Raw genomic sequence first — 13,704 nt, 5'->3', positions numbered from 1 at the left:
CTAACCAACAGACAGTGATAAAGATGTGCTTGAGATTATTGTCAATCACCAAAAGCACAATGCATAATACCACTTTTTAAAAAGCCTTTATTTTAATGGTATAGACAACATGTTTCTAGTTATTCATCAGGGTTTATTCTATCATTTAAAAAGAATTGCTCCACTCATATTGCAGTGCCTGGATCTGTAGTTTATTTTTTACAGTATTGCAGTTTTTTTGGACAGTTTGTGGGTTCGCCTCATTCAGTTTCTATATAGATTGTCAAATGATTATCCTGTCACTCAATCTTTTTTTTTTCTTTTGGTGGCTGGCAACAGTCTAGACTTTCTGAAAAATAATCTTAAAAAAAGACCCTGTTGACGTGAGTTGGACGGATGGTGGGGAGCAGCAGTCACCATTTGTGCCCACATAGTTTTCTATAAACCCAAGTTCTTCTCTTATAGTTACTTTATTATGCCTTTATCCGGCCATATTGAACACTTACGATTGATTGAATGGATGGAAAGCGCACTCAATACCTGGACTCATTCACAAAGAGAGGAATGTATTTAATTAACGCTAGAAACAATATCCCTGTAGTGGAGGTCATTTGAATACGGAAACGATCACTGCACAAGGGTGAATGGTTCGTAAATATTTGCGCAGGAACCAGACTGAGAGAAGGAGGCTGTGCTTTGGTTTTATTTCCATGGTTTGAAACCTGTGTGCTTTTGTCTTGCAGATGTGGATGAGTGCGCGGCAGGAACAGCGGTGTGTCCTCGCTTCAGAAAATGCATCAACACGTTTGGGAGCTACATCTGCAAGTGTCACGACGGCTTTGACCTCCAATACATCAATGGAAAATACCAGTGCATAGGTACGAGCCACACAACACCGGGAAATAAAGAAGACTTTGTGTGAGAAGGTTCCAAACTTTAAAATCGAGTCTAAAAATGAAAAGATCGTTCTAATGAAGGCTATAGGGCTGCAGGAGATGCTGTTTTTCTTTTCTCGGAGGGCATTCATTATGTAGTCGTGGCACATTCACACAGTACTGTGCTTTTAAAATCTCAAATGAGCATAGAATAAAATAGCCTGACAATGAGCAGAGTTCACCCAAAACAAATTAACAAGCACAAGTGTTTGGAAAAATAGTGTGGATTCTTGTTATTTTCTTGAATTTAATGTCAAAATTAGCATTTGAGGTCAAGGTTTTATCTGACGACGAAGCAAACTAGTCTTTATATATATACATTTTTTACTTTAATTCACATTTGAGTTTAGATGGCGTTTTGCACTGAAATTCAAAAATATAGATTATTACTCAGCTTATCCAAATTCTCTACAAATCTTTCCTTAGCACATCTTTATTCATTTGAGAGCAATTTTAGCTGAAGGATTCTCCTGCTACTTCAAAGCCCTCGTAGTTCTATGTCTGCCAGTGGATTTTACATATATAAATATATATTTAAGCATGATCAGAGCAGCGCTGCGACTAACAGTCCACTTGACGTAAGAAGTCGGAATGGATCTAAAGCTATTAGCCTTTGATACCAGCTTGTTATGTCTGAAGTGTTTTGCCCCCGCTAACTGCAAACGGCTAACTGCTCTGTTTCTATTATATTTCAGATGTGGATGAGTGCTCCTTAGGCCACAGCCAGTGCAGCAGCGTCGCCACCTGCTACAACACGCCGGGCTCCTACAAGTGCAAATGCAAAGAGGGCTACAGGGGGATGGGCCACGACTGCAAACGTAAGTGGGGGCTCACATTATGCGGTCAAAGTTTACCAAAGCTAAAAAAAAAAAAAAAAGACTGAGAGGAAGAGCTGGCGTGGAAGAGCCGAGGTGGGACTTAAATTCCTTCCTTTGTACGGGCTGTCAGTCACAGCTGAGGCGATGTCCAAGCTAACGCGCTTTCATTTGGACACAGAGCCAAAGTCTGAAAATAAACTGCAAAAATAAATTCAAGTTTTAGGTCATGTATAAAAGTAATTTCCCCAAAGAATACGATTTGCCACAACAAAGAGGCTGGCACATTGTGTGTTGACAATTAAAATCAGATTTTTACATAAGGCTACATTATGCGGAAAAATAATCGTACTTTTTACTCAAAAAATTCACTCTGGGTAAAGGATGGTAGGGCAAATTGCTGTATCATGTTAATGTCTCCCTTTTTGTGTGGCTTGGGACTGGAATAAAAACATGCTGGAATATTCCTAGGCCGTTTAGTTACTGACAATTGATGACAGACAATTTCAATTTCAGACTACTACACATTTATTTCGCTGCCATGGTATTCTAAAGAGATCTTTCATCTCCCAGAGCTATTTGTCTGAAGAAGAAAAAAAAAATCCCAGTTATATCACAGACAGTAGAAAAAAAATCTTCTCTACTTTGTACAGATGTAGCTTTCCATCAGCCTGACTGCGCCTTCCTGACTGTATTTTTGGCATTTGGCCGTTTTCATCAGGCAAAAGGAGCACTTGTCATCTTGAGCTATGTCTCGAGCTGCTGGTTTCTCCGCCGACGCACACTTCATTAGTCCAGAGATCGTGGGGCGCAGTAGAAGCTCTCTGGACAAGAGGTCATTTATTCCCAGCGGCTACTCAATCATCTAACCCTGAACTTGTGTAGGAACTGCAAGTACTTCAGTAGGTTGAGTTTACGTAACCAAAGCATGCCCAATAAGTTAAATCCTCCAGGTATTCCTGACCTTTATCATATTGCATTGAGGCTGCTATACAGTAGGCCTACGTAATATACTAGATACCACAAAGTATCACACTGTAGATTTGGACAATGAAATGACAAAACTTGCCCCAAAGACGAGGGGCTGGAGGTCGTTACCTGACCATTCCCATAATACATAAAAATGAAATAAAATAAAATAAACTGCTTTCACTATTGCAAAATGCACCGTGGTGGAGCCATGTGTATAAACTGTATTCACTAGTCGTCATCCTAAGTTAATTTTAGGGAGCCATGACTCACTAAAGCATTAGTGCCTACAACAGGGGTATAAATTGTGCCTTATAGTATCAGTGTTAAGATGGTGTTACTGCATTATCTTTAGGAACACAATGTCAAATGTGTGATATTGGTGACGCTGCTATGGTGTCTATTCAGGAGGGGCCCGCTCATGCTTATTTTGCCGGCTACGCCTTTGTGCCGGAAAAAAAAAAGATATGGAGATATGTCCCTCCCGTCAGATGTTTTTGACAACAATGGCTCAGTAGAATGGGTCGTCAATGGCAATGGCTGAGATTCAAATCCCGAATCCCATCTACCGCAGGTGCAGATTGTTGTTGTGTCCTTGGGCAAGACACTTCAGCTACCGCTTGTGTGAATGTAGTGTGTGAGTGAGTAGATGGTGGTGAATGGTTAAGATTGGTCAGTCTACCTCAGGGCAGCTGTACTACAATAGTAGTTTGGAGTAAATGAATATTGATTAGAGCACTTTGAGAAAGTTGTAACACACGATTGTAAAGCGCAAGTGTTTAGGGAACAGATAACCTTAAATATACCAAAGTAATAAAAAAAATAAAAAAACTTGAGGCAACACAGAATTCTGTAGTTTACTTTCTCTTAACACATTTCTCTATCCACATGAAACAAAACTTGTACACAGTTCAATCAGTCTTCTTTGTCAGCACAAAGAATGAGGGTGAAATTATTATTATCACAACAGTGGTGAGATTACATGGACATGATTGTTGCAATTGGAAAGGATTTCATGTTAAAGGAATAGGCCACCGTTTTTACATACTAAGATATGTTCTTAGCTCACTTTAGTCGAGTTAATATATCCACGTCTGGTCTTTGTCCGTGCGCTCTGTCACGCAAACGGAGCACATACGCAGCCTCTCCCACATGTCACATAGCTCCGAAAAAGCTCACGATAGAAGCTACCAAGCTCTTCCACGTGTTCCCTATTTAAATAAAGTTACGTGAAGTGTTTTCATGCGAAGTATATTTACCCAGAAATGTAGCATGTCGATTTTATAAGCAAATAAAAAGGGGGACTATATTGTGAGGCGTAGTGATACGAGGAGTAAAACGTCCGCGCAGTAACTCCTAAAGGTTATTGACGGAAGTGAGCGGGGAAGTCTTTAGGAGTTACTGCGCGGACGTTTTACTCCTCGTATCATTACGCCTCACAATATAGTCCCCCTTTTTATTTGCTTATAAAATCGACATGCTACATTTCTGGGTAAATATACTTCGCATGAAAACACTTCACGTAACTTTATTTAAATAGGGAACACGTGGAAGAGCTTGGTAGCTTCTATCGTGAGCTTTTTCGGAGCTATGTGACATGTGGGAGAGGCTGCGTATGTGCTCCGTTTGCGTAACAGAGCGCACGGACAAAGACCAGACGGGGATATATTAACACGTCTAAAGTGAGGTAAGAACATATCTTAGTATGTAAAAACGGTGGCCTATTCCTTTAAGATTCAGGTACTTGCTTGTCCCCGTATGGAAATGTGTCCTCTTACCTTTAACTCATCCTTTAGGGCAACTTGTCAGGAGTTGGTAACCACAGTGCAGCAGCAGCAGGGGACCCATCTCCAGATTTAGAGCAAGGCTCATGGTCAGAAGCAGTGGAGCACCACGGAGGATTGGGCTATTGTGGATATTTTGGGTTGTTCAAGGAAACCTGTGCACCTAGAAAAAAAACCTGAGCACAAACACAACACAGACAACGCCCACATGGTACAGAAATCAAACCCAGAACCTTCTTTGAGGGAAGAGTACTAACCTCTCAGCCATCATACCCTGTTTTTATGGCATAAGAAGTGAACCTAATTGCTATCAATATTGAACAGATTTTTTCTAAAAAGTGCTGATTTTGTCTTCTTCAAATTCTAAATCGTGAATCCCACCTATTCCATTCTTATCGCTCCCCCTTATGGCCCGGAGTGGCAAGTTCTTCGGGGAGTAGCATGTCTCTGTATCACATATCAAAGGAACTCGCAACCCGAGAAGGCAATAACAAAGTCTGCTCTGGCCACTTTTGTGTCCACGGCCTCTGCTTTACTCATGAAACCTGCATGAACCCCTTCCCATTGGTAAAGAATTTGAGAGGAGGCTGAGATGCTTTAGTTCAACGCTGTGTCGCCTCGAGCTAAAAACACACAAAGAATTCCCAATCAATAATACAAGAGTCAGGCTTCATATTCTGTGGCTGTGTCCAGCCGTTAACCAAATATGGAGCCGTGTGAAAAATGATCGCAAGAGATATTGTAATTGAAGAGAGCGGCAGTGAATTCTAAGGGTGTTTTTATAAAGTTTTAGCTAAATTTCCATATGACTGATGTACTTTCTGCCAAGTAGAGCTGAAACAACTAATCAGATCGAGTGAAATGTCAACTCATTTTGTGATCACAAAATATGAATATGTGTAGACTCCAAAACATGACATGTGCTAAGAATAGAGTTTCTATCAGGAATGAGAACAAGTGACACAGGAAACATGTGCATTCAAGCATCAAGAACTCTTTTGTTTGGCTGCTTTATCCAAATTGGCATTATTTGAGTTTATGTTCTAATAACAAATAGATTTTTTTTTTCAGCTTTTGTTAATAATGATAAATAACAATGACTTTCACTTGAACTTTACAAGCTTGACAAACTCTTCAAAACATTAGAGGTAATTTATCAAGAGGTAAAGGTACTAAATAGTGAGTGCAAGTTAGAAGATAGCAGATATTTTCATTACAGTGTTAGGGCCCCATATCTGATATGGTAAACAATGAAATGATAAAAAATGTGAAAATGACACATGAACAAATGCTTGGCAAATTACCTCCTTAGTGGTGGCTGACTACTATTGTAGCCACAACTGCCCTCAGAGACTGATGAAAGTGAGGCTGCCAATCTGTGGTGGTGGTCACCATTCATTCACTCACTCACACCACTTTCACACAGGCAAGGTGCCCAAGGACACGACCTTCCTGTCATGAAACGACCCACGTTACCATCTGAGTCACAGTCACCACTGTTTAATCGTGTGAAAATTCTATAATTTTCTGCTAATGGAGGCAAGAGTATAGGCCAAATCCTAACAGACACACTTTCAATCAGCTATTTCATATTCCCATGTCTGACAGTAGGGGGTGACAAATACGTAATCCAGGTGTTCTCTCCGAGGTGAAATGACAAAAGAAAAAAGACATTCTTAGCTACGTATTTATTAAGTATTGCTCAAATTAATGAGAAATATATAAAAGAGAATTGAAAAATGATGTGAAGTGACAGACCTTTGAATTTACTAAAGGACAAAAGTACAGAAACACTTGTCCTGGAGCTGCCCTCTGGCCTGAAGCATAATACTTGTTTCTTCCTTTGTGGTGTATTTTAAGTGTTGGCAGATACCGTATCTTGTGTTTGTGTAATTCTTCCTCTGGTGTAAGGCTTTTAACATTCACATCACAACCGAGGAGAGGGCACTTGATAAAAGAAATAATAGCAGTTAACGGCCCCATTTATCCCTAAGTGCCACTAATTCAGCTACTATTTGCCATTTCAGCCATTCCCAAAGTGGCCATTGACCCTCCGCGACCAGGCAAGACGCATCACCATAACTACATCCCAGACATCGACTTTAGGCGGACCACCACCACCACCACCACTGTCAGGCCGCCAATCACTGAAAGGAGAGTATTCATCCCGAGAACTACCACACCAACTACTACTACTACTACAACAACAAGTACTACGACCAAAGCTCCACCAAAGAGAGTCACTCCACCACGAAAGCCAGCAGTACCCACGAAGAGGCCTCTCGTCCCGACACGGAAGCCATCTTTACCCACTCGGAAACCCTACGTCCCGCCCAAACCAGCTCCACCACCAACAAGACGCCCGTATATCCCGCCGCCGCCTGCTCCGGTAACACCAGTGGACAATAGCATCAACAAGGAGGTCACCAAGCAGAGGGGAGACGTGCACAGTAAGAGCTAATCTTTATTCCTCTGGTTTGATTCATTTTTAGGTTTTGTTTTTACAGCATAATGAATCGAAGCTTGGGATGGTGTAGATTCTGTATTTGGCAATATCACCTTGAGAGAAATAGAAGCATAATCCACAATACATCCCATAATTGAGTTAATTAGCCTTGAGTCGGTGAATCCAACGGAGCAGTTTCTCTCAGAGCGGTAATTGCTGAGCGAGAACAAGTTGTCTGCCCAATCAGCCGAGGTGCAGCCAGCACAGTTCATTACATTTATCAGTCGAAGCTAGTGGGAACTAGTATCTCCGTGTTGAACTGTAAAATAAGTCGCACATTTTTGTACTCCGGCAGGTGATTTGGTAAGGGTGGCGAATTTGAGTTTGCAGTGTGTTTTTAAATTACAATTTGCTTCACAAAGCCTGTTTTAATTAAGATTTGAAAGGAGACTGATGTACGAATATCACACATACTATAGTTAGTTTGAGAACATGGTAAATACACAGACTTTTTTTTGTTTTTAGAGGAAATGTTGCCTAAACAATTGCCATCTATAAAGCAGTACTAAGTAACTCATGCCCCTAGAGCCCATAAGTGCCACTGCAGGTGTCGTAGCAAGTTTTTTTACTCATTAATTGTCCGTGAGAATAAATGCTACGCTGACAAAAAAGACAAAGGGAGAGAGGGATATTGTACATCCACTTACACAATGGAGATCATTTTTTTCACTCAAACTTGGCTGTAAATACTGTTTAAGTGGCGCTAGCCCGCAGTTAGCATTGCCTGTTAGCCTGTTAGCTTCTTCTTCGTGATTCCATTAGTGTGTATTGGGGCCTCCGACCTGGTGGCAGCGAAGCTACAATTGTGGTTTTCTGGCCAGAGACACCAGGGGGAAAAGAAAGACCCCCCTCCAATCATCCCATTAACACTTGTATTACCCCTGAGGGACTACGGAAATGATTTATTAAGGTAAACAAGTTACTCAGTACTGCTTTAGCTACCATTAAATTACAATTATTAGTGGAACCCTAAAATCGTACTTGTGCAGTAATGCTACTTCAAAATGACTCCAAAGTAAATGTTTGGTAAGGGAAGAAAGAATCAGCAGATAATCATAATCATACACAGATAACTTCAACAAAAGACTTATCGTGTTTGTGAGCGCAAGAAACAATGTTCAAAATGTTGAATTTGTGTCATTTGGGTGCGGCAAGAAAAATAATTTGCGCACAACTTCTTGAAAGCCCGCTGCTGTCGGGATCCTTTTGAGTGTCACGTTTTAAGACGGCGGCAGCAGCGGCGGCGGCGGCGGCATTCGTCTTCATCAGATCTGTGACAGTGAATCACATTAGAGCTTATTTACATTTCTCTTCGTCTGAGTCTTCACACAGTGTTTATATGGAACATGCCTCGGAGATAAATCAGGAGTTATGTTCACCTGCCTGTCAGCCACTGCGCTTCACTGAACCAATTTAGGTTAGGAGAGCACATGTTGCACAGTCTAAATGGATTTGATTAAAGCAAATACAAAGCGCGGTTATTAAGAAGATGCAAATGTCTATTGGACGTTTAGATTTAAAGCTCATTTGCTACAATATGGACTCGACTGGTTTTTGAACGGTGTCAGAAAAAACAAAAGCAAATCTTTAATAAGTATTCCATATCATTACCAAAATTAATACAAAATCTGTTTATTAAGGTTAACAGGAAGCTTAATGATATATTTTGCATATCATGAGGACTTCCACTTCCTAGTTTTTACAACCATTGACAAAAATATATAACTATTTCCCACTTCAGAAGGCCCGGTGACATTTTCATACCACACTACACGATGATGAATGTGCTTTATGACTATTCACAAATAGCTAGTGAAAGGGATCGTTGATGTTTTTTGGCAAGGCATGCTGCTCCAACAAAACAACTGTCATTTATTCATGCGAGAGGGCATGCATTGAAAACACTAAATTATTCATTTGCGAGTTGGCAACCAAACTGATGACACAACATAATGTCACCATATCCTACACGCGTCATTGTTTACTATTAGAGCTGACGGCACTACATTAGGAAGGACTATATTGGCAAACGGTTGATTGTGCTGGTTATTTGTGTTATTCATTAGCAAAGTAGATGGTGGGCTGATGAACACATAGACACATGTATGTTTTTGAAGTACCAAACAAAATTGCTATGTATTATGACTTTTACATACTGTACATTTGATTATTTACTGACACCAATGATTGCTGCCTTACATCCGAAAGCATCACAGTGCTTCCTACGCTGTGAGAATGAGGTTACTGGGCCGCGCCGTTTGCCCACGCCGCTCTGTTCTGTGCCCAACATAAATCCCTGACATGAATTACACCAACATTGCGTCATTAGTCCTACTCTTCTCCTCCAAACCACACAATCTCCTTATCCCGAACAGCCACTTAACACAATTCAGCAATGTCCATGTGTTCATGAATCTTTTTTAGCCTTGTTCAAAGTTTGCATGTTTGTCTAGCATCATTAAGCTCAACTGAACAACACTGGGATGCGACAGAAACGTACGGGTTAGGAGTTGGGGGCGCAGTGCGAGCGTACCTATCCAGATGGCATCAGGTAATTAGAATAGGAAAAGTGCGGGTAGATTACATTAACACCTGTCGTCAGCGCTCAAAGCGCACATCAATCAAAGCCAGGCCCTCGCTGGTTCCTTCGCACTGAAGGAGGAGAGCTGCTCAGTGATGGGGCTAATAATGACACAGAAGCGGAGTGCAGGTGAGACTCTGCGTTCAGAATAGAAATATCATGCATGTGATTACTGTCATGTTGTGAGCTACTGTTGCAGGTTCAGGAGAAGAAGAATGAGCCTCATCATCTCAGGTTATCAACAGTTAGACTGGTCACTTGTGAAAGGACAGAATAGCTGAAGAAGATTAATGGCATTGTTAGCGGCAGGCTTACTCTTGAGAAAAGAATAACTGTGACTCAATGTGTTCTACACCTGACAAGTGAGAATCAAACTTCATATGGACCTTTCTGAACTAAGTAACAGTTTGCACCTTAAGATCTGACCCAGGCAAATGCTTAATGACTGCACTGTGATGCCCCACTCACTTCTTCAAGAGAAAACCTCTGAGGTGCTTTTGCCTCTGCTTGAAGATGTCAGGAGTGCACTTGCCAACTGGGCGCCAGCATCTCCAGCCTCTGTCCGTGGGTGGTGGTGTCAGCAAGGCTATTAATCTGACCAACAGACTGTATACCAATGTGTTTTTATGCAGAAAAGCTGAACCCATCTTTTATGACTTTCTTTTTTAATTGTTGCATATTTCTAACTTCGACAGCTTTAAATCATTTCCCTCTTGCTCCACAATTGGCCGTCCCCGACTGCACACTTTCCCAGTCAAATATTTCCCTCAGTTGTGTTGTTCTGTCTGTTTGGCACCGAGGGGCTCATTTTGGACACGGCGGGCGCCAAATTCTTCCTCCGTAACATTCACCGAAGGACCACTGTACTACAAGTCCAAATAAATGCCTTTGCTTGTCTCTCCAAATAGCTCAATATTCAGTTATTTATTTTCATTGGAAGCATGTTCGAACGCCGGGTTTCCATGTCAAAAACAAGCGGTTGGAGGTCACAGGAGAAGGCCGGGGAAAGTATAGTGCGTAAAGGGAATGACAGCAGCTGTCAAACAAAATCTGCTCGGGGTCACCGTGTCCACGACTTCAATTTCAAAGACATCGTAAATACACTGAACCCCGGCCTTCATCGCCTCCTGGCAATGACAAAAGTCTTCCGCAAACTCCTTTTTACAGTACGAGCTCATCTCAACCTTGTTTAACTTTAAAATGCATATGACACATTATACGCAATTTTTACAAATATATTTCAGATTTTGCCAAAAAATTCTACCCAGTTTTCTTTAGTTTGACCATTTCTGTGATGCTTCTAGTTTCACTTCCTTACTGAACACTGACGGAAAGTGACATAGATGGAGGCAAACTATTTTAAACTGTTGCCGTGCCGACCATGTGATAGATTATTATTTGTAAACTGCCTTTTGATTATTATATTTATCAACTGTCTTTTGTTATGTCATTTTAATTGTGTAGGACTACAGATGGGAATTAGGGGGGCGTGGCCTCGCCAAGGGGGAAGGAAGCATGCTATGGGAACAATATTTTTTTCACTCTTTTTAGCTGTTTTCTCGGAATATAAACTTTTTTATCACATACAAATAAAGTCAAGTCAAAACCGGTGGTTTTTCACTGCAGATATTTTTGTAGAAGCAAAAAAATGGCTGTTGTAGCTAGTGTTAGCATGTAGCATGATGCTAACATGGAGCATTATGTTAGCATTGTCCGTTTTAGTAGTATTAAAAGGCTGTTGTACCACTTTGGTTCTCTCCGTTCCTTTGTATCTTTATTTTGTAGAACAATATATTCATAATTCAGCATTTGTTAAAGTAGTTTTGGAATAATTGGAGAAAATGTAGATTTTTCTCTTCTTCCCCTTCTGACTGCTTCAAACATAACCATATATGGGAATAATGGGATATTCCAGAGATGCCATCTGTATCTATGTCAGTGGGAAATGAGTGGGTCAAACTGCTATGGAACTTTACCTCTGTCTATATCACTTCTAATAAAAAATGACTTAAATAATAATATGAAATAAAATTATATTTATTACTTACAACAGATGTTATCCATCTAACAAAGTCATATTCACAAACGCATTAAAACCTGTTGCGCTTTAAACCTCACTTCAGCTATATTCTTTGTTTAACTTCTTTGTTCTGCTGTTTCCTTGTGAGATCCTGGAGTTCACTTTTGCTTCTTGCTTCATAATACAAATCTGAACTAGAATTTTCAAGTTTTTTTCAAAGGAAAAGCACATTCAGAGAATTAAAACGTCACGAGATGCATAGATTCTTCTTAAAGCAACCCAGAGATAAACACTTACAATGACGCATGATAAACTACAGTCTCATGTTCAATATGAAAGGCACCCAAACACTGCCGCACAAGAAGGGTCCTGGATTCCCGGGAATGCTGGCGAGCCGGGTGAAAGTGTAGCCCCCCGTCACTCTTGGATTTCTTCGACAGTCAGACTGCATCTCGGCCGCGGACAGATGGGACCTACAGCATATGTTTGGGATTTAGAGACTCAAGCACTTTGTTACACATTAGTCATGCACATTACTGTCATGGAAGGAGCCGCTAATCGTGTTACACTTCCAAATGACTTTTTAATTTCTTTTAAATGACTTCTTTCTCGGTATGCAAGGAGCATAGAAAGGTCTTCTAATAGCCTTTTTCAGGGCCAGAGACTGCGCTGTACTGTACTTGTCGGTTGACCTTTAATAAGAGGCGTGAACTTTTGTATTTTGAGCAGACTGACCCCATTGGACACAGGCTGATGCTATTTCTAGTCTAAGTATATGTGTGGGAGTGTGTCTAGGTGTGTGTGTGTGTGTGTGTGTGTTTTGGCTGTCAACATTTTCCTGGACATTGCATCAGATGGATTCCCCAGACGGCGTCTCTTTGGGATTCACATTTGAGGCCGTGTGTTTGCAGACATATTGTTGTACTGGCCCTCAATGCAAGAATACAGAAGGTGACATTGATTTGTCCTTGCGAGGGATGCACTTTTGAGATGAAGTCAGGAAATAGCCAGGAGCAAAACAGCATTGAAAATGTATAAATAAATAAAAGCCAGAAGGGAAATCTCATAAACCTGGCTTAGAAGTTCAGTCCACTTTAATAACAAATATCAAAGGAACACTTACAGAAGAAGAAGAAGAAGAAAATGATGTTCATGAGGATTGAATATGAATATGTCCGCCTAGTGTGTAATATGTTGCTTGTGGACCTGCAGATACAGAATACAATACACCCAAAACGTGAACAAGGACATAGCTGCAAACTTAACATAATCTTATTCCTTTTGTTTTTGTTTTTTTTACACTGCATCCGTGAAATTGCCGTCGCAAATTCCCGACTCCAAAGCGTGCCATTCACTTGCCCTTGTGAGTGGCATGCGTTTGAAGTGAAGTCAGGAAATAGCCAGGAGCAAAGATGGCGGCCAAGGCAATTTAATACCTTTGTTAATCCTTTATCTAACCCCCCCACCCTCCTTTCTCCCTTTCTGCCTCCCCTGCCCCTCCCCCTCCCCTCCCTCCTTCTCTTACAGTCCCCCGGAATCACGGCCACAATGCGGTGCTGGGGATCGACTTTGACATTGAGCTCGGCAACACGGCCGACGAGAGCAAGGACGACCCAGGTAAACACGGCAACACAGCGGGCCAATCAGGTCCTCCCGCTCGTTACCGACTTCCGATAATGACGAGCGATTGCGGTTTCTTTGAGGATGTGGGGGCCAAAATGAAACTGCCAATCAGCCGGCGGCGCGAAGATTGCCCTGACCAGATGTGTTTTGATAGGGCAGCAACAGGAGGGTGACACATGGCATCTGCCGGTGTTCAGTGAAAATGATGGCTCCGGGCCCACAGCGCGCGCCGCCAGACACTTCCACTTTTCACATTAGGATCGGCTGATTGCTCGACTGCCCGCGTGATTAATTGATCATTTTCGAAAAAGCACATCTCCGCGTTCAAAGTGGACCTCATGTGGAAAAGCGGTTTGCATACAGAGGCGGTGTCTGTCCTGGGGCGTGATGTCAGTGGAAGATATGATGAGATAATGGTCAAATGCAAATAAATATATGTATTTCGTTCTTCTCATTTAATGCTCTTAGTTTGATTGTATAATGCCGATTGAT

General features: G+C 41.4%; 1 protein-coding gene across 1 annotated transcript in view; it reads left to right on the top strand.

The window, feature by feature from the left end:
- The window catches only part of npnta (nephronectin a), a 69,764-nt gene that overhangs the window by 49,601 nt on the left and 6,459 nt on the right, over positions 1-13,704 (top strand). The window contains exons 6-9 of the mRNA XM_079553843.1: positions 723-857; positions 1,610-1,732; positions 6,510-6,932; positions 13,117-13,206. Of these exons, the coding sequence (XP_079409969.1) occupies positions 723-857; positions 1,610-1,732; positions 6,510-6,932; positions 13,117-13,206 (771 nt within the window). The remainder of the gene's footprint in view (positions 1-722; positions 858-1,609; positions 1,733-6,509; positions 6,933-13,116; positions 13,207-13,704) is intronic.

The sequence above is a fragment of the Gobius niger genome, assembly GCF_951799975.1.
Source record: "Gobius niger genome assembly, chromosome: 3".
Lineage (NCBI taxonomy): Eukaryota > Metazoa > Chordata > Actinopteri > Gobiiformes > Gobiidae > Gobius > Gobius niger.
The sequence above is the reverse complement of the archived record's forward strand: the minus strand, read 5'-3'. Positions and strand labels throughout refer to the sequence as shown.